We start from the raw sequence: 27,038 nt of genomic DNA on the forward strand, positions 1-27,038 counted from the left end.
TTTACAAACAGCTCACAGGAACAGTTGAACAATCAACCATCCATCGCATCAGATTAAGAAGTCGCTTCAGGGCCTGTCACTTGTCTGAGTGGCACAGTATGAGCCTGACATGATGGTCACATCCCTCCTATGTTCAGACAGTCAGAGGGTAGAACATGATATCACACTGGTGTTGTTTCGCCATGACATCTGAGGCCCTTATCCTGTGCAGAGTAAAGTTGAAAAGAAAAAAATAATTAATACAATTCAAAACACACACAAAAAATAGCAACTACACACTCACGCACACACACAATGTATATGTATAATTTCCAAAATCAGTCAGCCACCAATAAAAAAACAAACTTGCTGCACCATTTCTTGACCTGATCTTGGTTTCAAAGATTAAAGCTAAACATTGTTTTTAATAGATAAGTGAACCAAAACAAAAGCTAAGACAGAATCAACAAAACATCGGCATTATCAGTGATAGCGTTATTTTTCTCTAGTAAATACGAGTCCATGTCTATCTGTCAGTATATTAATTCATTACATCATTACATTAACAGATACAATTTTATATTTGGGTTTATTCCAGAGAATAGATCTTACAAGCGTCGGAAAAGCTTAGATTGAGGTTCCAGATGTATTATTCTGAAGTTTACTGAAGTTAACTAATAATAGTAGTGATACAAATGTTTTTATAGAGAGACTATAGAACAATTACGTTATTAACCTATTATCTTAATATTGCTTAGTTGACTTATACTAGGAGACATCAAACTAAAAAGAAATTGCAGGCACTGCCTGAGAGACTCAAGAGGTTCAACCAATTGTCCCACACAAGAGGCAGGTTGGCTACCAAATCTGGCGAACATACAAATAGAAAATGCTACCTAAACAATTAGTTATCAATCAGGAAGAATGTTTAAGTCATAGAGCCTAATGTACAAATCACAATAAGCATACTGTACACACAAACAAGTGTTTTCTGCACTGTGGTGTACGTGTTAAATAAAAGACTACGTACTCTGTATAATATAAGCAAATCAAACAGAACATTCCTTTTTATATTTTGGCACTTGACAGATAAAAGATGTATTGATAAAGCTTTGCACATTGATAGAACAGTACCTGTACGAGTCAGGACCCAGGTGCAGAAACGTCAAGCAAGGCAGTATGAAAGCAAGGGGTTTATTTATACAATAAACAAAATAAAACACTAGGGGATAAAGCACTAGGAATACTGGGAGATCTACAAGGAAACAGGGGGCCAAGAACAAACACAGGTGACACAAACTGGCAAGGAACAAAAACCACAGGGGAGTATAATAGACACCATTATAATAAATACCATTGACGGTAGTTCAGTCAGATAACTCACAAATAGATTTAACCAATATTTATTATAGAATGAGAATATACGTGTGCATATAATATTTTATCTTGGCTAAATTTTTCTCCCTGCTCGGCACAATCTCGTTTGCGTCCGAGCATAGGCATGGCTGAGGCATGGTAACGCCCCGCCTGCCTGTGATTGGCCTACCGACACTGCCCGTCTTGACTGTCGGGACGCAAGGTTACTCCGTGGTGAGATTGAGAAATAAATAATACAACAAGAGAATGACAGCTTGGCACGCGCGACAGAATGCAGCCTTGTAACTAACTTGTACGTTTTATTTTTGTAGAAGAGGCAAACTAATATTGTTTAATAATAATTGATTGAACACATACGTTGTACTATAATTTGATTTGGGTGTGTTCTAAATAAAGTGTTAGTGTTGATTATTGTGTATTAATCTAATTATAGTTAACTATTACACTAAAAAGGATAAAGATGAAGGGAAAATAGACCTTTTTATAGTACAATAATGTTTAAAGTTTACACATACAAACAAATTCCCCCATAATCAACAAACACTTTATTTTAGAACACACCCAAATCAAATCATATTACGAAGTGCATGTTCAATCAATTATTCCATCAAAGTAAACGGCATAAACAATATTAGTTTGCCTCTTCTACAAAAATAAAAGTTACAAGTTATAGTGCTCTTGTATCATACCGTAACCGTAACGTAACGAGGGCGGGCGACGCAGTACACCCACATAGTAATGCAGCAAATTAACCCCTTGAGTATATATGCGCCCTTGAGCACAGCATGAAACCCCTCGAGTATATCTGACTGAACTAACTCAATGCCTTTTTAGAAAGCACATCTCCTCTCCGAATAAGACACTGGTATGACCTACTTTTGCCAAAGCCCAGTCATCTTTTTCTGAAAGTGTTTTGTGCAGTTGCTTGAAATAATATTTAGAAAAGGTATGTACTCTGAGTCTGTATGCAATGGTCTTCAAAACCATGGTGATTTTCTACAACTGGGTAAATATGGTTTATCATGTGACTAACAATGTCTCTGTTATGAGAAAACAACGCAGTCCTATCCAGTTGCAGACAAAGCTTCATAAATGGGGCAGTATGGCAAGGACAACACAGCAGACTACTGTAGGGCCTTTAAGAAAAATAACTGTCTCTGCTGATTCTGAAGAGCAAGAGCACAGTTATGCTGGAATATCGCTCTTGTTAGAATGAGGCTCCGTGCGACCTATAACACAACATCTTCATGCAGTATGTATTTGGCCACGGACCATCTGAAAGTATTTTGGGCCCATAAGAGATTTGTGTTGTACTAGCGACCCAGTATACCCCAAGGACCACTGGGGGCCCTGCCACCCCACTTTGAGAACCACTGAATTAGACCAATGGGGACTCATAACAGTCAGTGGTGGAGCCAAATGTTCTGAGAGATTATTTCCAATTTATAGAGGAAGTTTGTATTATTTAATACCCTTAACGCAAAAATCTGGTTCCAGTGTGAAAGCAGCTGAGAAGAGACTTTGTCGACAAGACTCGGCATCATTAGTTTTGACACAAAATCCAAGGAGTAACCCAGTTCAATCACAGATGTTCTCAATGTCTGGTTAGTAGCCTACATTTTGCCAATTCATTCAATGTTTCAATTTCTCCTGGAAGTATCTAAAATGCCAGATGTCACATTATCAGAAGGTAATATCTGACAACTAAACAGAGATTGTTGTGGTGATTATGTGCATGCATACAGCAGTACTTTCTTTTATTCTTTTTTTTAGGGGAGCTTGCTATGTCCAGTTTCAGGGGCTGTGTAAACACAAACATTGAAGACAAAATGTGTAAACACAAACATTGAAGACAAAAGTGAGGATGCAAATTGTGATTGGCCGGCGTGATTGGGTGGGAGATGTGCCATTGGTTGAGAATGAGATGTTGATGTATGATGATAACACACAGGTGTAAACTAGTAAACGATCCATATATGGATAAACTATCCAAGACTAAACTATCCATATATAATCATCGCTATAGACTCAAGTTTATGTTCAGTAAACAAAAATAAATGCATTTTCTCGGGATAGAAATTTTATCCAATCAGGAGAAAGAACTAATACATGATATACAGGTGAAATGTCTCTTCTGGTTGGCTGGAATTGTTAATCTACCTCAAATCCACCTCTAATTATTACAGATCTGGAGAGATGGGGAGACCCCATGTTATTAAACTCTATAGCAATGAATATAGAGCTATAACTTTTGAATTTAGTTTTAACTAAAGAAAATCACTTACTCTGCCTTTAAAGATGACATTGTTGCTGCAGATAAAGCAAAAGACTGGTTCCACCTCATCAGCTAATGTCTGAAGACATCAGAAACTTGAAATCATACCAGCCTGTGACTTAAGGTGGAAAGAAGTACCGTATGCCAACAAAAACATCATGTGTCACTGACTGTCCCAATGAGATCATTTAAGGAACTTGTTTAACAGTGTAAATCTCAAAGGATCAACAACCCTAAGGTTTGGCTGCTCGTGACAGATGCTCATGACAGATGCAAGCCTTAAGACGATTAGCTCCATTGTTAACTTCAAGTCCTCCATAAAGAGCTGCTGGACCTAATAATCATCAATTAGTTGAGTGGAAGCAGGTTCCATTTACAGTACCATGTTGTTGTTTTGCTATTTTAGTTGTCTAGTATGGTGAAAATTGCATGAATGTATCAATGGAAATAAGTCTCTGTAATGTTTATGTTGTACTATTACTAAAAAAACAAACAATCTAAAATAAAGGGATTTAAGATCATTAAAGCTGGGCTGTTGCCCGAGTCCAATGCATTTCTGCCAACTTCCGGTCCAGGACTGTCCCTGCTCGGGACGGTCCATACTCGCAATGCTCTTCACCAATAGAAGTCTATGTAGAAGAGCCGCCATTGGACTGGCCCCATGAAGTGAACGGAGTTGTCAGAACTCTGTCTTACTCTATGGCTCTGGGTTTAGGAATAGTTTGACTGAGGTTAGGTTTAGGGTTACGGTTAGGTTTAGGCTGTCAATCACAACGACTGGCCAATCACAGTGCACCATCTACTCATACACGCTGAAGATCCCATGCTCACGTTCATGACAGGTTGTTGGTCATGAACTAAAATATCTAATATTACACACATAAAAACCCCAGGAAAGTGTGTGTTGTCTGCCAAGCATCATTCAAATAAGCTCTGATTGCAAAAGGGGTGAAGTGGCCCTTTAAATTCATATAATTGGTCTTCACTAATTTTCATTTTAATGGCACCATTTTGTGCCATTAAAATGTCTGTGTCTCAGAGGAGGGCTGTGGACAGTTCAGAAACCTGCCTACCAGTGCTCATCCTCATTGCTGGGGAATCCAAGCCAATAGAAAGTTACTGCAGGTTTGGACAGTTAGTATGTTATAATGGAAGCCATTGTTCTCGTGGTAGTAAAATAACAGATAATGAAAACACACCAAATCACTGGTAGGCTGAAGTGTCCACACTCCACAGCCCTCTTATGAGACACAGACCGACTAGAAGGCAAATTGTACCGTTTTAGTGAGGAGTCTGATGACCAATTATACGAAGATAGGTTGAAAATGGGTGAAGTTGTTCTTTTAATACAGCTATTCTGCACCCAACAGAGAGAGTGAGTACAAATGGGACCAGAAGGGACAATTGGTAAACTCTCTGCAACTGCCACAGGTTCAATAGAATGTCCAGTTGTCCACGCATCATACAGATGTCTTTATCTTGGTTTTATTTTAACATGGGCCTTTAATCCAACTCCTCCAAACAGACACCCAGACACAGTGACAACTAAGAAACAAGGGTATGTCCCTATCTGATTAGTGATTACACACAGGTTCATCCAATTCTCAATCAAAAGTTTGCAGTTCTACATTACAGCAACACACAACAAACACATCACAACAAACAATCAATAAAGAACATGTAGCCTACCATCTGTGCCTCTTGAATCATGTGCAGGTGAATTATTATTGTCTCTCTCTGACATTCCCATAAAAGTGACTTCTCTGCAGCAACTCTTCACGCTTCTGACAGGTGACACTCTGATCACGTGACTCCTTTCCAAGGGTATAGCCTATATAGCCTTTTAAATTGTGATATGACTTTTTAACATATTTATTGTCGTTTTTAATACTATTTATTCATACACTCTCACAGTCACACTCTCAGTTAAAACAGGGGCAGCGGTGACTCAGGGGTAGAGTGGCCGGATGGGAACCACACTAGGTTCCCAGTTCGAACCTGTGCTCCCCAGTAAAATAAGCTAATTAGTAATTAGTAATCCACTTCTGTGGGTGGTGGGCTCAGCAGAGAGATAAGTTCAATGCAACATGCCATTTGAGCAGTTGTGGGAGTGGCTTGTTGAGCAGGCTAGTCTAACACACAAATGCTGTCTCAGCACCTGCAGTGCAGAACTGAGGCCAATAAATCAGAATCCATTACACCTGCCCCTCTGGTCTCCCTATCCGGTCTCATACATTACACTGGGGGTAATGTAGTGCTGTCCAGCTGCATAAATAGAGAAACTTAATCCAAAAAGCTAATGTCCTGATAAAGATTCACAAAATGTGTGCAATGCCTAAGCACCAGATAACAAAAATAAGAACCTGGAGCCTGTCCTGCAACTTTGATTGCTTTCCCTGCTTCTGAAAAAATGATTACTATCCTAAAATCAATAGTGCAGCCCACCGGAAGACCAGAGCAGCAAAGTATCTTCCTGGAGGAGGATCTGACATGATGACTATGGCACATCTGTGTCATTCAAGTAAGTTGCCCTTGTAAAAAATAAAAAATAAACTACAAAAAGACACACTGAATTACTAATGAGGAGATGGGAGTTTATTCAGTTAGCGTTCTATTAACACACACATGTACACACATGCATGCATGCACGCACACACACACACACACACACACACACACACACACACACACACACACACACACACACACACACACACACACACACACACAGAGGGAGGACAGCTGGGTTCTTAGACAAACTTATCTTCTTCCACTTGTTGGTTATGTGTTTATTTAGAATGAATCCTATCCTACAGTACACAATCCATGTGGACAGGGACTGATAAGAGAGTAATAGTGCTGAAACCTTGACAGGAAGCAGGCTGCCGGCTGCTATTACTTTCCATTTGTACAGTAAATGCTTTGAATGTAATGGTCACCTTCGCTAAGCTGAAGAGCCACAGCATAATACATCTGTGCGTGTGTGTGTGGCCCTGTGTGTGAATGACGCGACATTCCTCGTTTTACAGAGACAATTCCACCCACAACCCACACACTGCACATATACCCATCTGTGGCCTGTGCTGGCTTTCTCATGCTTTCCCCTCTGTTGTTTATGCCCCCACTGCTTTTATTGCAGAGCCTTTATGCTATAAGATTTATGCCCAGACCTCCAATGCGCTTCCATGAGTACGCTCCCTTCCCCCATCCCTCACCCACCTATCCTCCACTAACCTCACTACCTGCCTCCTGGTATAGGCAACATGGTGGCCTGACCTTCCATCATCAACACCCCTTGTCACATCTGAGCATTATTCTGCCACGAGTATAGTGCATGCCTGTGTGTGACTGTGTGAACGTGTGCGTACATGCGTGCATGCTTACGGCTTCCATCCTAAGTGAAATTACATCCATGCCTGATTTCTGAACTGGATCACAGATCGTGATAGTAAATTCTCTGGGGATCTCTGCTTACCACTGAACTGGAACCATAAAATATTGAAGATGAGTGAAAATGGAGGCATACGGTATAGTACTCCTGACCTAGCTGCTTCCATACTGTCTTCTTTGTGTACAGCAACAACAACAACAACCCACCAACCTACAGGAACAGACTGAGAGGAGATGAGTACAGAAACCGTTACCACCATTCCTCTGTGTGGGGCCTACTGTACGTATGGAAACTGTGCCTAGGGTCTTCTGATTATCTGATAGTGTGTACAGTTCACCAGTCAGACACTCATCTACATTTGTATTATTTGCAAATAAACACTGGTCTGTCACTCACTTCTGCTCAACAGACACATCAAACAGCATGTGATTCCTGTACATGCACACTCGCACACTCGCGCGCGCACACACACACACACACACACACACACACACACACACACACACACGCACACACACAGAGATAAATCTGCTCCTCTCCATAGTTCACTGCAACACAATCCAACAAAGATTCTTGGAGGATGACTATATGAGTATGATCAAATGAAATCACATCAGTCATCGATCACTTCATAATGCTGTCGTGTTTGTGTTCCTGATAAAGCTCACACACACAGGCTCACACTTGACCCCAAACAGCTAACAGCCAGTTATCTATTGGAATGATGTGTGTCTTTTCTTGCTTTGGAACAGAGTTTAGGACAGGTACATAATACATATTCTGCACAGGAACACGCGCCCACGAACACACGCGTCGCGAGCACACGACACACGCTGCACTTGCTTGATTCACATTCACCTATACTGTACAATTACCTCCATGCAGGTTGAGTTGACTACAGCGACTGCAGCTGCAATTGCAATATAAACACACTCTTCTAAATACGGTATTTACAAGAGTGTGTTAATACGGAGATTTGTTTTAAAATATTAAGCTAATGCGACATTCAGCAGTGTCGACAATGCTCCACCTTTCTAGTTAATTAATAGGCCTATAGCATATGCTTAACAAAAATAAGAAAAGCCCTCGACCAAACACATTCTTAAATTCTTAAACATTTACCTTTTACATTCAGGAAATCTGTGCGGAAACAGCTTCACGGCACGGGAGACGGGACTAGATCCAGTAACATCTAAGGTACCATTCTGCAGCATCGGAAGAAAATAGGGAGGCAGGAGAGTCCAGGGAGAAGGAGGCAGGGGGGTGGGGGGTTTCAACGCCCTTCTGAATGTGAACATATATCGCCCCCTGTTGGTGAATAGTAGTACACACTGGCACACCACACTCCACAGCCGTATACCGTTTCCAATACAGTGGGGCCTTGAGGAAAATGAGGAGATAATCATGAGTGTTTAACACTTATATCATATGTGCACGCAAAGGAATTCAGGTCCACTCCAAGCCATAAGTTTGACCCAACAGACAGCAGAAGACTAAGCACGTCATGGCTCCTACACATGGCTCCACATATTTTGGATTCATAACAAATGCAGAGCATGACAAACATTCAAGCACATTACAACACATCAATAACAATATTTGTGCCATTAACTTTCCAGCATCATTTATTTACAGCAGGACTTCAACCTTGACAGGAAGACGATTAGTCGAGAATGATTGAAAAACAAACAGAGTGCAAATAAGTGTTTTCATTTAGGTGTAACTGCATGAAAACAAAATAGCTTCATTCAAGTTTGCACACAATTCAACTCCAATGAAATGCACAGCATCAAAGACAAAATATTCAAACACAATGGTCGATCTGGCTTCACTTGAATGCTGGTTACAGCAGGATAATGCCCATATTCTAAACTATACACACTCCAAAACAACAAATGGTGTGATGATTTTCAATGACACATGCATGGTGGTATGTGATTCTATTGTGCTTGGACTGGGAAAACAAATATATTACATTCAGAAAACGTGTAGCACCCCACTATACATTTGGTATGGGAAAACTGGCATTCAGCTCCTTCAAAGTATTCTTGGCATTACATTTTCTTCTTTTTTTAAAGCTGTAACTGTACATTAAAGGGAAAAGAAAAACATGTTTTGTACAAGAAAGTCCAAAACATAACAACTTTGCAAGCAACCCAAATACATCCCAATGATAATGAAATGGTTGTCTTTGGTTCTTGATAAAGTACAATGAATCCCCAGTTACACGGCAAAAATGGCAACAAGCATAGTATTTACAAAACATACAAGCCATGATGAACACAGAAGCGTAACATTTATGTAGCAACAGCTCATTTGATTCAAGTGGTTTTACCACTAACCTTTTTTATGTTTTATGTAACTGCTTAGTCTGACTGAGAATCCATAGACAAGACTACGCTTGCATTTTAAATAAATATGATATATTTATAATGCAAAGTTATACTGTTCATAATAATAATAAGGGTAATAATAATAATAATTAATAATAATAATACATTTTATGAATGAATTTGGCCTCTGGTTAACAAGATGAAGAATCATAAATACCTAAACCAAAAATAAAAACTAAAAACTAATTGACAAACCAATTAAACAGGGTTCATTAAAGACATACTTTACTTTAGTGTACCTTTTATTTTATTTTACTCCACACACATCCCTCTAAACGAATTTATCAACCGAATTGGACAACTGCCATTTTATCATACTTCTTGAGAAGCAGCATCAAGTTTGTCTTCATATTGATTGACTCATAGAGAGATGTGTATGCAAAAGTACAACAAAACAAAGAAAAAGCTAAAATGTCTTTACAAAAAAAAGGGGAAAAAAAGAAAAAAAAAGCATTAAATACACAATGTACAGTATTTACAGACACTCTTGTCAATGCTAGTCAGAGATAAAATAGTTTACTCTTTGGGGTACCGGCAATATAGAAACACACAGGCACTTAAATGTTTGATCATAATATTACATGACTTGTGTAATGCGATGGCTGATAATAAATTCACATTATATAACATAAAGCACAGCACCAGGATGTGCACTATTCTTTGGCAAAATTCTAGCGTGACAAATCCCTTGCCAGAACTTGACATGTGAGATTATATTAAGCCTGACCTCAAATAAATAAGCAGGTGATGGAGAAACCAGATAAAGTCAGTTCAGCAGCAACTAAATACCCCCTCTTTAGAGCACCATGCAACATACTGCTGACGTACAGAAGGGGCATACATACTAGCATGTCACTATATCCCCATTTAGTGCATTGTTTCCAGACAGAAATGTCTTGTCTTGTCTTGAGTATTATGGCCAAGTAGTGCAGCAGCATCACAAAAGACAGTGTGCATATTACTAGAAGCTTGTGCTATACTTGACAATAATCATCATTTCCAAATATACAGTAAGTATTTTATTGATTGGGGTACTGGCACAACAAATGGATGTTGGCTTGATAATTTTGCATAGATTTTGGACACAGTGACCAGCACTGTGCCACTGGACTACATTTAAAATATCAGAGACAGAGGACCTGTATCTGAAAAGTGATCCATCTGCCTTTGCCAACTGTGATAATATGCACATTTTGAATTTGTTATTGTTAAATCATTTAACAATGTTATGAACGATTGGTGTTTCTTAGTTGTTCTTAAATTAAATGTATATTTTTCTAAAACTAACGATGCACATTTTATGAGATGAATAGAATTGAATGTTGTTACTCATAGAAAGAGGCAAATATGGCTCATTTGTATTGGTTGTGTAGTAACAATTGAAGGGCAGTACAATACATTTGATATATTATATTTTGCTATTCTAACCATATCAAAGTGCATACATATACCAATAAATAACGTACTGTACAGTGATGACTTAAAGCAACACTATCAAGCAATTATGGTAAATTAAAAAAATACAAATTTAGCCTTTAGATCAATTCAAGGACAACAGCAACCAAATGGTGACACCAGGGTGTTGGTGCACAGGTTTGAAAGGTGCAATGAACGCTTCATGAGTCTCTTGGGTTTGTATTACGTCCGAGAGGCACCTGTGGGTGTCAGTGACAGTGTGATAAGCCCAATTTACACTATGGAGAGTGACAAAGTATATACGAAGCTTCATTCATAGTAGACACAGAGAAGAACACCGGACCTCTCTTAAGAATCCTCGTCGTCATCTTCTGCGGCTGTATGTCCACTGTGTAGAAAGGCCTCCTTCTCTATGTTCATGGGCTGTCCATTGAGAGAGCACGGTGGTTTGTAACTGTCAGGGCTGCCCCTGCTCATTGCTGCCTCTGCACTGTTACGAATACCATAGCCAAAGTAGATAAAGAAACCTGGAGAGAGTACAGAAACATTACTGCTGACACATAACAAAACAAAACAAACGCATCCACCCACTCCACTCTACAATCTGTCACAAGGTAACAAACTCTCTTTTTAACATGTTTAAATACAGTACATTGAACTTGACATCCAGCAATTTTGGACAATGTTTCCAAATATATATATATATATATATATATATATATATATATTATATATGTTTTTAAATACGAGAATAGCAGATCTACTAGCCCATTATGTTAGTAGATACATGTTGCCATACGATGTGTTGTGAAGTTGTAGATCTGCTTTTTTTGCTATTTGTCGTATAGGGCTCAAGTGGCTCAAAATGTGCATTACCGTATTAAATATGACAATAACAGAACGTAGAACCAACATTTTAATTGAGGCCCTACATTCATTTTATGAAAATTGTGTGGCTTTGAGAAAATAAACGTACCCAAGACCATCCAGATGGCAAAACGCAACCAGGTGCCTCTGTCGAGCTGCATCATCAGATATACATTGATGAACATACTAGCTACAGGGACGAATGGCAACAAGGGAACCTGAGGAAGTGAGGTTTTAAAATGCAGTAGTTAGGTAGTACGGTTTATTTGTAACATACAGTACAAATAAACTTTCTCTGTCTTACTATTACTGTAACAACCTGCAAACAGCAGACATACAGAACAATAGTAGATCAACTATTTTCCACCGCTTCAGACTAACAATTCAGACTCACTCAACTACTTACACACCAGGGGCAAATTTTTGACGTGAAAATGCATCTGTTATTTTTTTGCTCTGGTGTCGAATTTTGCGGACATTGGCTGGCATGCTGGAATGCTACACCTCTCCCCTATCAAAATGCAGCCCAAACGTACCTGCTGTGATTGTGAACAGAGCAGCAGCCAGCCTTTAGCTCTGCAGGGAGCCTACTGCACCCTCTACCTCTTCTCCAAATTATTAAGCTAACCTCCACCACACTAGAACTGTTGGGGGGGAGCCAGGGGGGCAGTCAGACAGATATTTTGTGAAGCCACTAAGGAAATGAAAGTTCATATAATGGCCTGTTGTGGCGCTGTCATTGGACCCAGAAAAACCCATAGCCCCATAGAAGTCCATGTATTTGGGCCCAACTTCACCTAGACTGTATTACCTTAATAAACATGGTCATGAATACTTTCTTCTTCCAGTCACTAGTTTAAAGTCTCATTTCTAATGTCATAATATTCTTTTTGGAAAATTATGGTCCCATTAATTTAAAAAATGACCATAAAGTCGCGTATGTTCTGAGGGGCGTGGCTACGGTTACAGTCTATGATAGGGATCCCCCTCCCACTCGAGTCAAAATAAAAACCAACGGAGAAGAAGGGGGGAAGTCCCGCCTCGTTGTCTGGGCCAGCCAATGGCCAGCTGGACCAAAACGGATCTAGAAAGATGGCGACTTCCATTGCAAGGACTGACAGGCTTCATTTTACGTTCATGTTAGACCCGGGGAACGCTTTGTCCATATTTTTTACAGTCTATGGGGGGAGCTGGGCACTGTTTATCTTTTTTTTTTACAGATGGCCGTGGTGGGCGGCCGTGGACCACAAATGACTCTGCGTCCCAACACAATTGCGCTGTCTGCATCAACTACTCAGGAGGAGTGGAGAGGAGTGGCGAATAATCAGAAGCTGGATGAGGAGAGGAGTGGTGAATAATCGCATATACGCATCGCACTTAAATGTGTATAGGCAGCCGCGTCCAAATTCGCTGGCCAAATATTTTGCATTTTCGGGTCGTTTATTCGTGTCACATCACAAATTTGCCAGTGTGTAATGATCTTTACTGTATGATAACTGACATTACCTTGAATGACAGTTTGGTTTTGCTCTCTGGCTGTCTCCATACAATGAAGGTGATAACCAGGATGGCAAACATAAAAATACTTAGGAGGGTGAGTGACCAGGGTGCGAATCCCCCTTGCACAGCTATAATACAGAAGACACACACCAAAACACCTGGAGAGGAAAAGAGACACAGCAGTGACTAGACAAAACAAAACAACAAACTAAAACACAGTGCATCGCAGTGGTGGACGAAGTATATAATCAAGAATATCAATGCATTGCTGTATTAAAATTTTGAAAACAAACTAAAAACTAAAACTAATCATGAATTGGCTAACTCATAATATATTTTGGTAAGTTTGGGTCCCAAGAGTCCCATACTAGAAATGCAGTGGCGTCAAAAGTAAGTGAAAGCTTGCATAAAAACAATGTGTCTCACCAATTGTACTGGTGCACATGCTTGCAATAAAACCGGATAGTTGAGAAGGTTCTGTGTTGGAAGGGAGAACTAGGCTCTTTAGGGTGAAACGGTCATCTGCCTCTGGCAGGAAGCCAATGGTCCCCTCGTTAATGGATTCGGTTTCATCTTGCGTGTTGGCCATTTCATAAGCCACACTCTGAAGTTCTGGTTGGTACCTTACAAGTGACAAGAGGTTATTTTACTATGACAGTCAAAACTATGGTACTATGTATGCTTTTAGCATGTGTGTTGACTGTTGAGATATAAAGCATGTGATAGAGTGGTCATGATAGGGGAGGCATACACAGACTTAAACTAGAAAAAGTTCTCCTTGGAGCACAGGTCTCTGACGGCTATACTGACTGACGCTATACTATATCACATGACTATAGTGATAGTGTGAAGCACTGAGAAAACTGTTGCGTCTTTCTTTGTCCTTTTTTTCAAACTTGACTACGGTAGCGGTGGTCTCAAAAACATATAGCACTGACGAAGGTCTTAGGACTGAAAAGTTTGCTTTTTAATTGCACTTTGAGCACAGAGCACTTTATGAGCATGATAAAATAAAATAAAAAATATTTTCTCAGTCTAAGGAGTTTTACTACTTTACTACTTTTACTACTTCTTTTTTACACGGTGAGTGAGTATTTTTCTGTCAAAGTTTCCCTATAGTGATAGTGTGTACAGATGTACAGGATTTTGGGATAGAATCTGAAGGAGTAATATCAAAAAAATTGTTTCGTGAAAATGGTGGCGCCATAAAAGCCAGATGTGAAAAATGCAGGTCAAATGTTTTGCCTTGGCCTCTAGGGTGTGTGCATGCAAACTTTCACGCAGATCGGTGCACTGCAGTTATAGGTAAAACTGTGAATTGGCCTATTATAGCGTTACCACAGGCCTGATTTGAAAATTTCCAAATGGCATTTTGTCCTAATTTCACGTACATTTATTTGAGGCATTTTGTTGAAAACGGACCAATCCTGCAAACTTTGGAAGCCAATCTTAGCCAATCGAAATGAAATATGGAAAGGTCCGTGTTGATCACGACTATAGAGTTAGTTTATAGCGATTTGCATGATGTATGAATGAACTCTGTAGGAGTAATATTTTTTGCAAAAATCGGCCTCATGGTGGTGCTATAACCGGCCATTCTGGAAATTTTGGGGCAGAGGTTCAGAATTGGCATTCAGGGAGTGTGGCCACAGTTTCGTAGCGACCGGGCCAATGGTGATTAGCTGGTAACAGATGGAAGGACACACATCACACACACGGACGGACAGACAGACGGACAGGGTGAAAACATTATTCTCCGCTGCTATCGCTTAGCGTTAACAATGACAACCCCTACCTGAGGACTAGGACACAGGCAGCCACCAAGCTGTAGGCCAGTAGGGTGCCGATGGACATCAGGTCCACTAAGTCTTTCAGCTCAAACAAGAAGGCCATCACGGCTGCAGGACAGGAAACAGAGAAATACAAGTCCCACATTTAACAATAATGCACAAAACACAAATTTCAATTTTGAACAGAGTTGTTCATTTATTCAAATGAAAACAATAAATTAAGGTATTTTGTGACAAAAAATACCACAACACAGAATTCATTAAAGAACAATCGCACCTGTTCGTGCGAACTGAGCGGTGCTGTGTGTGTGTGTGTGTGTTTAGGCTGCTCAACAGTGCCACTTTAGGTCACCCAGCGGTATTGCAACTGTTCATACTCCAAACATACATAGGAGGGACACACTCATACTCCAAACATACATAGGGACCAGTCCTTGGAGCCTCCGCTCAAAAATGGGAGTAGGATATTTTCTCAAAATGAAATGAATATTGGCTAGCACTTTCACGTACACCTGGAATTTGGGTGGAAGTGCCTTGTTCGATTCTTTGTTACACCAAAGCAGAATGCTCCTTTCTCTGAAGTGGTGCTACATTTTGGGGATAGAGCGGTTCTAAGGAATCTGGTCACTGGCATATATATTTTTTTTTTTTCGTAAATCAATGCCCTACTTAATCATACAATATTGTCACACAAAATCTGACAAACAGCTAACAACGCATTACGATGTGACTCATTGTGAGCTTGTAGATTGGCTATTTTCATTATTAAAATATATTTTTAAATCATAACAAAAAAAGAACGGTTTTGGACACCTGACAGCAGTGTCCAGTAGTAAAGCTCTTCTGGTCAGAGTTCCATAAAGCATTAAAAGCATACTTAATACTGATCTGCTGTTGCAATTTTCCATATTTTGGAATGTGTAGATTTCGAGGCCTTCAAGATAAGTTTCTGGACTGAAAATCACTGGCGCTTTTGGAATAATTCATTCATTAATACCTAACCAAGTTATTGGTTACTTCCAGAGGCCCCACTATGCAGGAGTGGATAGATAGTAAATTACATCTATGCCGTTACTTTCTCTCTGGCTTCAGGAAGATATGTTCATTCAGAAGGTCTATTTGGGTCAAATATGTAAGGCCTTTACAGACAGATTGTGTAGAGCGACGGATGAAATGACTATACTATTTATAAACAAGATAATATATTCCGTGTTCTCTCTCAGGTCTTCTTGTGGCTATATTTCATTGCTTTTATGTAGACAATTTATCTCTCCCAATAGTATAATGTTTAATTCATATATGTTTTCAAATGTTTAAAAAAAAAACAGAATAAATGACTTTTTAAATAATGTTTGGTTGTAATGCTGCTGATATAAAAAATAAAAAATTAGGTAGAAAACAATAACTTGTAGACTGTTGCTTTGAGTCTCCATCTGTTCTTAATTAGCTTTTGTGTGATCATGTCACCTTACCGGACATGAACCCTGCAGCAAAGGTGGAGACAATCGGTGTCTTCCTCTTGCTGACACTCGCCAGAAACGAGAAGAGCAGCCCATCACGAGCCATAGCAAAGATAATGCGTGGTAGAGGGAACATGGAGCCAAGGAGACTAGGCCAAGGTCGAATGAAGGAGGAAGAGGAGGAGGAAGATATTTATAACCCAAATATACTGTTGCTGAACTCTGGCTTCACACAAGGCTTCAACTGACGGCCTTATCAGCCCAACAACATGGAAGACACACTATGGCACAACAAAGTGTTTCCACAGGGAAATGACTAGTGCGCCCAAAACTATTTAGAATGTAGGGTTTCAACCTGGAAAATGTTCAAATAAATTCCCTCTACAAGCTCTCATCACATTGCATTGCGCGTTTTGAGGTTGTAGACCGTCTGTTTTCGCTGCACGACACCATCAAAGTATAAAATAGGGCTTAAGTGGTTTTGAAAGTTGAGGGCAAAACTGGATCTTGAGGCCTTGTGTGGCTAGAGTTTTCCTTTAGGGTTCTGAGGGGGAAGTCAACTAGTTAGTGGGTTTAAGACGTGACCTCACCTGCCACAACGCCAGATGTTATTGTAGCTGTTAGGGGGGTTTTGGTTCTCGGGCTGATTTTAGCCAAGCATTTGAAGAGCAGGCCGTCCTCTGCCATAGCCCATATTACTCTGGGCATTGGAAACATGGAGCCTAGTAAGCTAGCAGGGGAGAGAAATAAAAGCAAGCCGTGCAAGTAAATTGCACATGGTTAGATATAGCATATCGTTGCTGTCGGGTGTAAACTTAATATGCCCACAACTGTTACTTTTCAGGATTAAAAAAAAAGGAAGCAATACCTGATCTACAAGTTGTGAACTTGTAGATCTGCAATTTTAGCTGCTTTTGTGTGACACTATAGTAGGACGATATAGGACTATAATTTTACGAAAGAACATAACTATGGATATAAGAGGTTTCTTTCTTCCCGATAGCAACAATATATTATAAGGACATTTCAAACATACTCCATCTTAAGACGTTTCATCAACATTATGTGAACATAAACAATACTGTTCCACATCCAGAGAGGCCATGACGCTATGATGTTCTATTATTGACATGTTTGGGAATACAAAAAGACAGATCCAGCAGACCAGCACACTGTCTAGAACTTGCAATATTCTTTCATTACAAAACAACTTTTTTGCACTGATGAAGGTCTAAGGACCAAAACATAATTCTGTAATAAAGATTTTTGCAAGTTCTAGGCAGTGCGTGGAATTTTCTCATTGTGTGCACTTTCTTTTGTTTTACGCACTTGATGTTAAGTGTTTGGGAATAAATTCAGTATGTTCACAAATCTAAACTATTTAATTACCCAACATTATACTATAAGAAGAACCAATAGCAAGTTTTCTTGGTGTGAATTTACTATTAGGGGACGAATATCGTTAGCCAAGTTCCTAATGCAAAACAAAATGTAGCTTAACTTTAATTGCATTATTCATATCTGAAAAAAGCATGCTGAATCATTAGAAAAATTGTGAGAAAGGTGTCCCATGCACCTTACCTGGTAGACAGGGCACACAAAGATCCAATGGCCACTGCAATGTTAGCCCCACCCCAGCCCACATATGTAAAGGCCACAGGCAGTGGGCTGTTGGGGTCCAGCAGGTAATAAGGCATCATCATGGTGAGGGCTGCAGACACTCCAAAGTAGGCCACAAAGCAGATAAGGAGGGAGGACACTATCCCGATAGGAATGGCCCGCTGAGGATTCTTAACCTCCTCTCCTGTGGGAGAGGTTAACTGGTTAATGTTACTGGTTAACTGATGTTAATGTGCAGTTACATGTTTACTGTTACAAAAAGTTACAAACAAAGAGAGAGATAGATAGAGAGAGAGAGAGAGAGAGAGAGAGAGATAGAGATAGAGAGAGATTTTGATTCTCACCTGTAGTGGCAATACAGTCAAAGCCTACAAAGGCATAGAAGCACGTGGCCGCACCAGAGAGGACTCCTGTGAAGCCAAAAGGCATGAAGCCCCCCTCACCAAGTCTCTCTTCTGATACTATCGACTCTGCTATGCTGAAACGAATATAACAAAGACATATTAAATAATAATTTATGGTTGTGTGGAAAGTAACTATCATCATCACATCACATCCTGACGAAGGCGAAATGCCACATGATATCATTAGTTATTAGTTAGTTTATGAAGGACTCACTACTCTTAATGTTTAATGCTCCTCAAGAGTGTGTGTGTGTGTGTGTGTGTGTGTGTGTGTGTGTGTGTGTATATACTGTATATATATATATATATATATATATATATACGACCTGATGAAGGTCTGCAGACTGAAACTCCATGGACAAGTGTGCAGTCTATTTTCTTGTGTGCATGAACAAGGAATGACAATTTATGCGAGAATAAATACTGCATTAAAAAATTACATTACCGTAGACCGTAATGTAGGCTAGCTAGCCTCTATTGTGTAGTATTGTAAAAAAAAAAAAAAAAAAAAAAAAAGTTTATCTGTAGAGTCTGTGTCCCTATATCTCGATCGATTTAACACTTGGCAGGTGTATAGCTGAGGACCCAAGGGAGTGCTGTGTCGAGTGTCACATCGATTGGATGTTCCCGAGAACACGGCAAGCAGCACTTTCAGAGGCCAAGCAATAGGCCCGCTCTGAACTGAAGATAGCTATGCTACCTTACCTTCACATTAGCACCGACAAAAGCTACAAAATGCCATGTCACCTTGTCACACATAAAAAGCAAGGCTTTTGCACACCTACAAAGGACAGGAGAGGGACAGCCAAGTGCCCGTTCCATACTGAAAAAGGAAAAACTCCCACACACTGTCCTCAAATGCAGCAGAACAACTTTATTAAGGGAACAGCAACCTGGTCCTGTTAGACCTTCATCAGACTATCTCTGATGTAGTTTGTCACACAGCAATAAGTGTTGGGTGTGAGTTTGTATATTCATGTTAGCTGACTTCAATTGAAAATGACTAGCTGTCGCTTTGTCGCTGCTAGTGTGAATGCAGCATAAGTGCATAACTATAACACCGATTTGGATATCTGCTTTCCATTTGAAAACACTCACTTAAGGCTGGAGTTTCTGGTAATGTTTAGAATTTCACTGGGATTCAGATGCCAGTTTTTTAGGGTTCCTTTGACCAGACCTGAGATGACCACAAACACCAGCACCAGTACATTGATGCAGGTGAACACTTTGTTAACCATTGCTGACTCTTTCACTCCGAATGCAAGTAAGCCTGTTGGACAGTGAAAGCAAAACAAAATGTGAGAGAGGAAAATTACATTCCAGAGACAGACGTGAAATAGCAAAACACTACCATCATATTGTAGAGCCGTCTAACCTGTCAGTATGATGATGATGAAGACTGCAAATATGTCCGGATACTGTGCCAGAATGCCTGGAGCATTCATGCTCATGTATTGTCTGCAGAAGTCCTCTATATGTTTTCCAATCAGTTCATCAAATGTTGCACTCCAGGCTCTGGCTACACTAGACGTTCCTGTGTGGATGAAAAGTAAGTTTATTTGTGCCATAAAGAAAAAAAGACAGAAACATATAGACATGAAAACAAACGTTACACAGCTGAAGGAAATAACATACGTGTACAAAAATGTATGTAAAAAGTATTAAGATGATGACTGGCAGTTAAAAGAGGAAAGAAACAAGATATAAAACGAGAAAAGAAAATATTATAATGATACAAAAGGACAGAGAAAAACACTTTTCAGTATTTCTTTCTCCTATCTTACCGATGATATAAGCAAGGATGAGGTTCCAGCCTGTGATGAAGGCCCAGAGCTCTCCAACCGTCACGTAGCTGTAGAGGTATGCTGATCCCGTCTTGGGAACACGGGCACCAAACTCGGCGTAGCACAGACCGGCCAGGACAGAGGCCAGGGCTGCGATTAAGAAGGAGAGGACGATGGCGGGTCCGGAGTTGTCCCGAGCCACCGCGCCGGCAAGCACGTATACGCCAGCACCCAACGTGCTGCCGACACCCAGGGCTACAAGGTCAAAGGTGTTGAGGCATCGGGACAGACGGGAATCCTCTGTGTTACAGTCCACCACCTTCACTCTTAGTAGCTGCTTCCCGATGTCTTTTAATGTCGCCAGAATCATCCTGGCACTCGCTGGTGAACCTGACGCCAAGAACACAAAGATGTTAGGACTGTGACATTAATTCCCACGTGTAAAACTCCTGCTACATTACAGTACGTAGAAACCCATCTTGAATGTCAGAAGACTGGTAAAACAAAGGTCAACAAATTAAGATTAATAAGAACAAAGCAAAGTCACCCTCAGTTGAATGATCTCATGATCCCCTGTATAATCGATTTAATTCTTACAACAACTTGATACTACTATGACGTACAGACAGACAGTCTGTATGACATAGTACCATACATAATCTGTATGGTACAGATACTGTAGGACAGGGGTTCTCAACCTGTTGGTCCCGACCCAAATTATTAAAAAATAAATAAAAATGTTTTGTTTTGGGGGTTTTTTGCAACTGAATGGCTGGAAAATGGAAATGAAGAGTTTACATAATATGCCTACATGCATAAACTTTCCTTAATGATTATATCTGGTTTCAGTATTCATTTATGATATATTTTCTCTATTATTACGGTTCTTTTTGCAGTCAGTTTGTATTGGGGGTGGGGAGGGGGGGCGGGGCGGGGAGGGTGGCGCCAGACATGGCCAAATCATTTCCGGGGGCCCCGACTATGTTTAATGAATATATTCTTGATCGGACAGACGGACATGGTTGAGTCGACACCTTAAAAAATAGTGAGAATGCGACTGAAAAATAAGGAACAGGGGTAATACAGATAATTTAGTTTAATAATTAACACTTTAACTGTTAAACGATACTACGAATTTTGACAGATTAATAGAAGTTAAGGTAATAGGCCTACTATCAATGAATTAAAGTAAATAATAATAAAAAAGAAAACAAGCTACAGTCTCCAGCATGTGTAGGAAATAATGTCTTGCCTACTGGCCAAATTGGTGGGTGGTCTCAAATATTAGGACATTTAGGAGATTGGTCATCAGTACCACTGCCACATCCAAAAGTTAATAGTTCCATGTTAATTTAAACCCATATCACTACACACACTTAAAAATAGTGATGAAGTCTTAAACTTGATGATATTTTGTCCATATCATGTACAGTAGGCTTACAAAATAACACTATCTAACGATCATGATTAGCCTGATCAAACATCCTGCTTCAGTCTCTCTCTGACAAACAAGCAGCCGTGAAAACCACAGATATCCAACCCAGGTACAGCATTCATACAGGTCGATGAGACTCAGTCATTCAATAGAAAAGACAAAGCGCTTGGGTACTGTATACTCACAAGATTTTTGCCTCCTGATAATATTCGAAAGCAAAACAACAAAAATTCTCCTTTCTTGAGGTGAACAATTGCTCCCCTTACGATGTATGAGCAATCCTAGAGAATGTTCTTCATAGAACAGAATATATATATATGTTCATCAAAGGGCAGTTTACAATCCCACAAGGATGAACACAGTACTGTAGCTGAGAAAGCAGCCACAATAGCGTGCACTAGGTTGACAACTACAAAACACAGGTCTGTGGCACTACAAACCCCTCAGGTGCCAGTCTCACAAATAGAATGGTGACACATCACATGGTCAGGGACTCAGAACAGCTGTGACGACAGCCATGCATTCTGTCTCCCCCTCAACCCCTACCCCACCCCCACCACACCACCCGCCAGACCAACTCTTGACCTCTCCAGCTGACTTTACAATAATAATGCAAAGAACTGTTGATCATGAAAACACCACGGCTGTAAAAGTATTAGGCTAGGTCATGGTAATGCTGATCGAATCAAATATGTGTTTCATCTAGATGCAGATTAAATATGGAGAAAGTGACAATGTCAGGAATGCTCAGAACGTAAAAAGAAGACTGTCAAAATCTAATCCAAAATTCATACTCAACGTTTGAGTGTCACACATTATCTAACAGGGTTATGACAAGCTAGGAGAATTAAAGCTTGGCCGATGCTATCTTTAAGTCTCTGGTACAGTACATCAAATGGAACCATTTGTGTTTAACACCTCTATAACACATCCCTCTATAAATACCTCACATACCCAATCTTCTCCACTGACTAAACAGAATGCCCAAACTCCAATGTCTAGACTAGACACTGTACAGCAAACCGCGTCCAAGAGTTGCATAGGCTAATGTGTTGTGTACTCATAATGAACAATCAAACTTGGAACAAATTAGAAGTATGGAAACATATGTCCTTAGATGTTGTGTGAGAGAGATTTGTAGCTCTAAAGGAAGACCAGCCAGGGGTTCAGCACTAAGCACAAAGGCATGGCATTGCACATGCATTCTGATTCATGATGTGACATGCTGCAGCAGAGCTAAAATAGGCAGGTGGGTAGAGAGAGGCCCTGCCCTCTTCTCCACCAATCAACTTGGCCGAACACCTGTGACACAGAGAGGGGACGTGGATAAATGCGGAATGGCAGTCAAGTCACATGTACAGTACTTAACTTTACTTAGACAAAATACTGTCACTTCATACTGTCATGTTTAGAAGCCATAGCCGTACACAACTGGATATGACTGTACAGCACAGTAGAAAGTAGAAACACATACAAACAGAGCCTTTTAAACAGGCACGGGAATGAAACCATTATCCATTTAGATAATGGTCTATATTTAATGTCTATCTATAATGGCTTTGTAATGTATTCCTTCCATGTTCCAGAATATGTGTTCCTCGGCCATTTCCGTGTCATTACCATGCTCATGTTTAAACTGCAAAATATTATTATCTGATAATATACAGTATGGGCTCCTACTAGAATTGAATTTGTTTCAAATTCTACCAGATGACATTACAATAATGTACATTGTACATGAGTCAAACAGATAAAGTATAAACAACTGGCCGGCAGTGCTAATGCACAGTTACAACACAATTACTATATCTGGATTTGAGGATGTGAAGAGGCTATTTTAAATGTGATGGGCATTCATTGAAGCAAATGTTTAAATGTCTTAAGGAAAATCTTAATTTTTAAAGAAATTGTACAGTTTGTTATGCAAATCAAATCAAGTCAAAGTGAGGTCCGAACTTTTAGGTCCCCCTCTGTCCATGTGACTGGGAAAGTAAAAAAAAAAAAAAAGTGCCATGTGAGAGTGATCATAAAAAGACAGCCTTCGTGTGCAATGGAAAGAGACCTTTCCATTTCTGGGAATCTGGTCATAATGAACACCTGTGGATTCTGCACTGACCTTGAGACAAAAAAGCTGCAGTACAACACACAACAATAACAATGTATCTGTCTACATACACTACAGTACAAACAACAATGAAGTTAAATGAAACCAAAAGGAAATTAGGATTATATTCTGTATTTTATGACATTTATCGGCATAAAACAGGGCTTCTGCATAGCCTTAGACTTAGAGCAAAGCCTAATACAAAAAAGACAAAAACAAAAACAAAGGATACGTTTAGACTAAGGAATAGGATTTCCATATAAATTATTGCCCCGAGATAAGACATCTTAGAAGGAATACTCAATGCACACCGTCAGCTATTCCAACAAACTATTCTGACAATTGTTCTTGGGACACCTGGGCTGGGATAGACAGTAAAAGGCAGATAGGCAAAAGAGGGAGGGGGGGGGGGGATCTTACAAATTGAAGCTGACAGACCTATAAATGACCAGTAGGGGCTGAACATTTTCGAAACATTGTATTAACTTATTAAGTATTAAGTAAGAATGTAAATATTAAAACAAGGTATGAGACAGACTGTAGTCTGTCTATGTCTAGTCACTCACTAGCGTACCATTGAAATTGTTTCAACATTAATGTTTCATATTGGACGCACAGAGCAACCAAAATCCTAGCCCCATTTGGAACCTCTGTCATAGCATCTCAAAGCTATACAGCTGAGCGGAGGGAGACGTTCCGATTGGAGCTACCATAATGTAGTAAAACACTAAGCTGCAAGTGCATCTGGAACACAATGCCTTTCCCAAAAATATCTTGGACATGGTGATTGGCCTATTATGTGAGAAGATTACAATTATGACTAACGGACATGCAAGGACCAGGGGGAAAGGGGAAAAAATATATATATATAGGGATTGTGTGTGTGTATATATATATATATATATATATATATATATATATATATATATATATATATATATATACCTGATGAAGGTCTGCAGACTAAAACTCCATGGACAAGTGTGCAGTCTATTTTCTTTGTGCATGAACAAGGAATGACCACACAATTGGGTCTACTGTATTTTCGAAAATAATTACTGCATAAAAATGTAAGTAGAATAAAATGTAGGCTAGCTAGCCTATATTATATTATATATATAATATTGTAAAACATTTTTTAAAACTGATGTAGGTGTAGGTAGGCTATATCCTAGCTCTGGTCCATAGCTTTAATGCCTTCAAGGCATTAGAGCTATGGACCAGAGTATATCCCAGGTGTATTTCCCTTCCTAAATACATGTGATCTGACTGAGGGAACATGAGGATAGCCTAAATAAAGATGTCAACACTGCAGTTCATACTTGCTCCTCCTTCGTTGAATTTACATTTAGTTATTAGCTTGCCTTACATAGTTTGCTGATATTATACAGTTTTCCCAATAATATTGGGAAAACTGTTTTTATTGCAGTGGCATTACAGTTATGTTAAGTACTTAAACTCTATATTATAGAGTTAAAGTACTTAACTTAACTGTAATGCCACTGCATGGCCGAATGAGTAGTCAACCTATTACATTACTGTGTTGTTTTTACTTAGTTATTACTGTACCTGACATATTGTTAGATTGTTCAGGAGTCAGGACAGGTATTTATGTTTCACTGGCTTTGTAGAAAATGAAAATCGTAGTCTACAATACTGCAGGGATACTTTTTCCTCATTGGCTTTTAGACCATGATGCAGTGTGTCGCTATAAAAGGCAATGTTTGGTGCCCGCTCCACTCCATCGCCCTGGACCGTATCTCACTCCTGTTAAGTTTCTGAAAGTCGAAAGAGCAAAAAAAATAAAAACTCCTCAACACAGCCGCCAGTTGAACTGTAGGCCTATAGCCACTGATGCGCCACACTAATCAAACTGTTTAATGGATGCGAATGCGATGGATAACAAACAAATTTGAAAATGCATTACGATAAGCACCAGTGCACCACGTTATTATTGCATCAGCAGGAAGATCGCCGAAGATGGTTACTTCCTCCGAAGCGAGAGGCCATGTGTGTGTGGCTCAGTGGCTGTGCGCCGTAGCCTTACGTGTGAAGCCCCTTTATACGGTGGCGCGTGCCAAAATATAACTCATCTACAAGCTAACAACGCGTTGCTAACTTGTAGATCAGTTCTTTTTTGGTTCACGGGACACCTTCGTGCTAGGAGCATATTGTATATACATTATGCTTTACGGTTTTTGGTTACATGGTGATATCTATTATCGATACTAACAGACTGCTGTAACCAATACAGTTCCTTAAACATGTGGCAAGAACTTGAGAAACAACGTAAAAGTGACTTACCTCTTAAGAAAACCGCTGTGAAATGTTGCGGCTATGATCCAATATGCCACGTAGCAAGGGCCAATACTTTTACAATCAAAATAAATTGCAATCACAATGTAACTTTTTGACAGTTGATCCGATGTTAAAAGAAGGAGACAGATAGAAGTCAACCTGCAGAGTCGTTGGCTCCACCCGGCTGTCGTTCCGGGCTACTGTAAGGAATGAGCCACTGGAAGTAACCCATGTCCGCCACAAGATGGTAGTGTTTCCAAAGGAAAGGATTCCTGCACACAATGATACAATTACAAATTGTAATTTACAATTGCCACAGTTGCCACTAAAATGTGGAACACCCTACCAACAGCCGTTGAGAAATGTGAATCCCTAGACTCCTTCAAAACCGCTCTCAAAGAGCACTGTACCCATTCTTCAAACTGTTAATAAAATGTCCAATCAATCAATCAATCCTGTATATTCATAATTTATATTTTGTATTATTGTACTATGTATTTATTGTGACTGTAGGTTGCAGATTACTATGACAACCTGCAAACCCTGTTCTGACATTCCATATGTTGATCTGATCTCATCAAAACCTGTACACTCAATATACTGCCCCAATATATATTAGCACTCTCTCTCTCTCTATATATATATATATATTGTTAACCCCCAAATTTATCTCTGAAACAGTATTTGCCTGGGTAAAATCATAAATATTAATTGAGTTCTCATATCTTCACTTGTCAGCCCTGCTCTGTAGTAGACTGGGTCAGTTTTCCAAAAAGTTTGACCCCTAAGGCAAATTGCGTACCACATGCTGTGGTTTTTGTGGAGTTTTGATGAAATTTAAATCTGCTGTAGCCTATGCTCAGTGCTTCAAAAAAAAAGGAAAAAAGAAAAAGAAGAAGAAAAAAGAAAAGCAATAGGGTCCAATTTTCTTTTTGACTTAACAAG

The 27,038-nt window shown here is 39.7% G+C and overlaps 1 protein-coding gene across 6 annotated transcripts; it reads right to left on the minus strand.

Annotated features, from left to right (window-relative positions):
- Positions 1-8,629: 8,629 nt before the first annotated feature.
- Positions 8,630-26,260, minus strand: LOC308321414 (high affinity cationic amino acid transporter 1-like). 6 transcript variants are annotated; one of them, XM_080772283.1, is made up of 13 exons: positions 25,365-25,469; positions 20,257-20,646; positions 19,848-20,006; positions 19,571-19,742; positions 18,413-18,546; positions 18,030-18,252; positions 17,039-17,178; positions 14,994-15,096; positions 13,625-13,821; positions 13,205-13,356; positions 11,808-11,916; positions 11,175-11,358; positions 8,630-11,070 (listed from the first exon to the last, which is right to left on the minus strand). In XM_080772283.1, exons 1-12 carry the CDS (start codon positions 25,369-25,371, stop codon positions 11,180-11,182), a joined length of 1,965 nt encoding a protein of 654 aa, XP_080628409.1. In that variant the 5' UTR covers positions 25,372-25,469; the 3' UTR covers positions 8,630-11,070; positions 11,175-11,179. The 6 variants fall into 6 exon arrangements, with proteins under 6 accessions (XP_080628409.1, XP_080628411.1, XP_080628410.1 ...); XM_080772285.1 differs by lacking the exon at positions 25,365-25,469 and adding an exon at positions 26,100-26,260 and having other exon boundaries at positions 8,630-11,358; XM_080772284.1 differs by lacking the exon at positions 17,039-17,178 and adding an exon at positions 16,461-16,597 and having other exon boundaries at positions 8,630-11,358.
- Positions 26,261-27,038: the final 778 nt, after the last annotated feature.

Source organism: Protomyctophum bolini, assembly GCF_963924005.1.
Source record: "Protomyctophum bolini genome assembly, chromosome: 9".
Taxonomy (NCBI): domain Eukaryota; kingdom Metazoa; phylum Chordata; class Actinopteri; order Myctophiformes; family Myctophidae; genus Protomyctophum; species Protomyctophum bolini.

Coding starts and splice junctions, on each gene's coding strand:
- LOC308321414 (XM_080772283.1), bottom strand. Junction 18,253..18,412: donor TGACTGTATTGCCACTACAG/GTGAGAATCAAA, acceptor CCTCTCCCACAG/GAGAGGAGGTTAAGAATCCT. Junction 13,357..13,624: donor CATGTGCACCAGTACAATTG/GTGAGACACATT, acceptor TTTCCTCTCCAG/GTGTTTTGGTGTGTGTCTTC.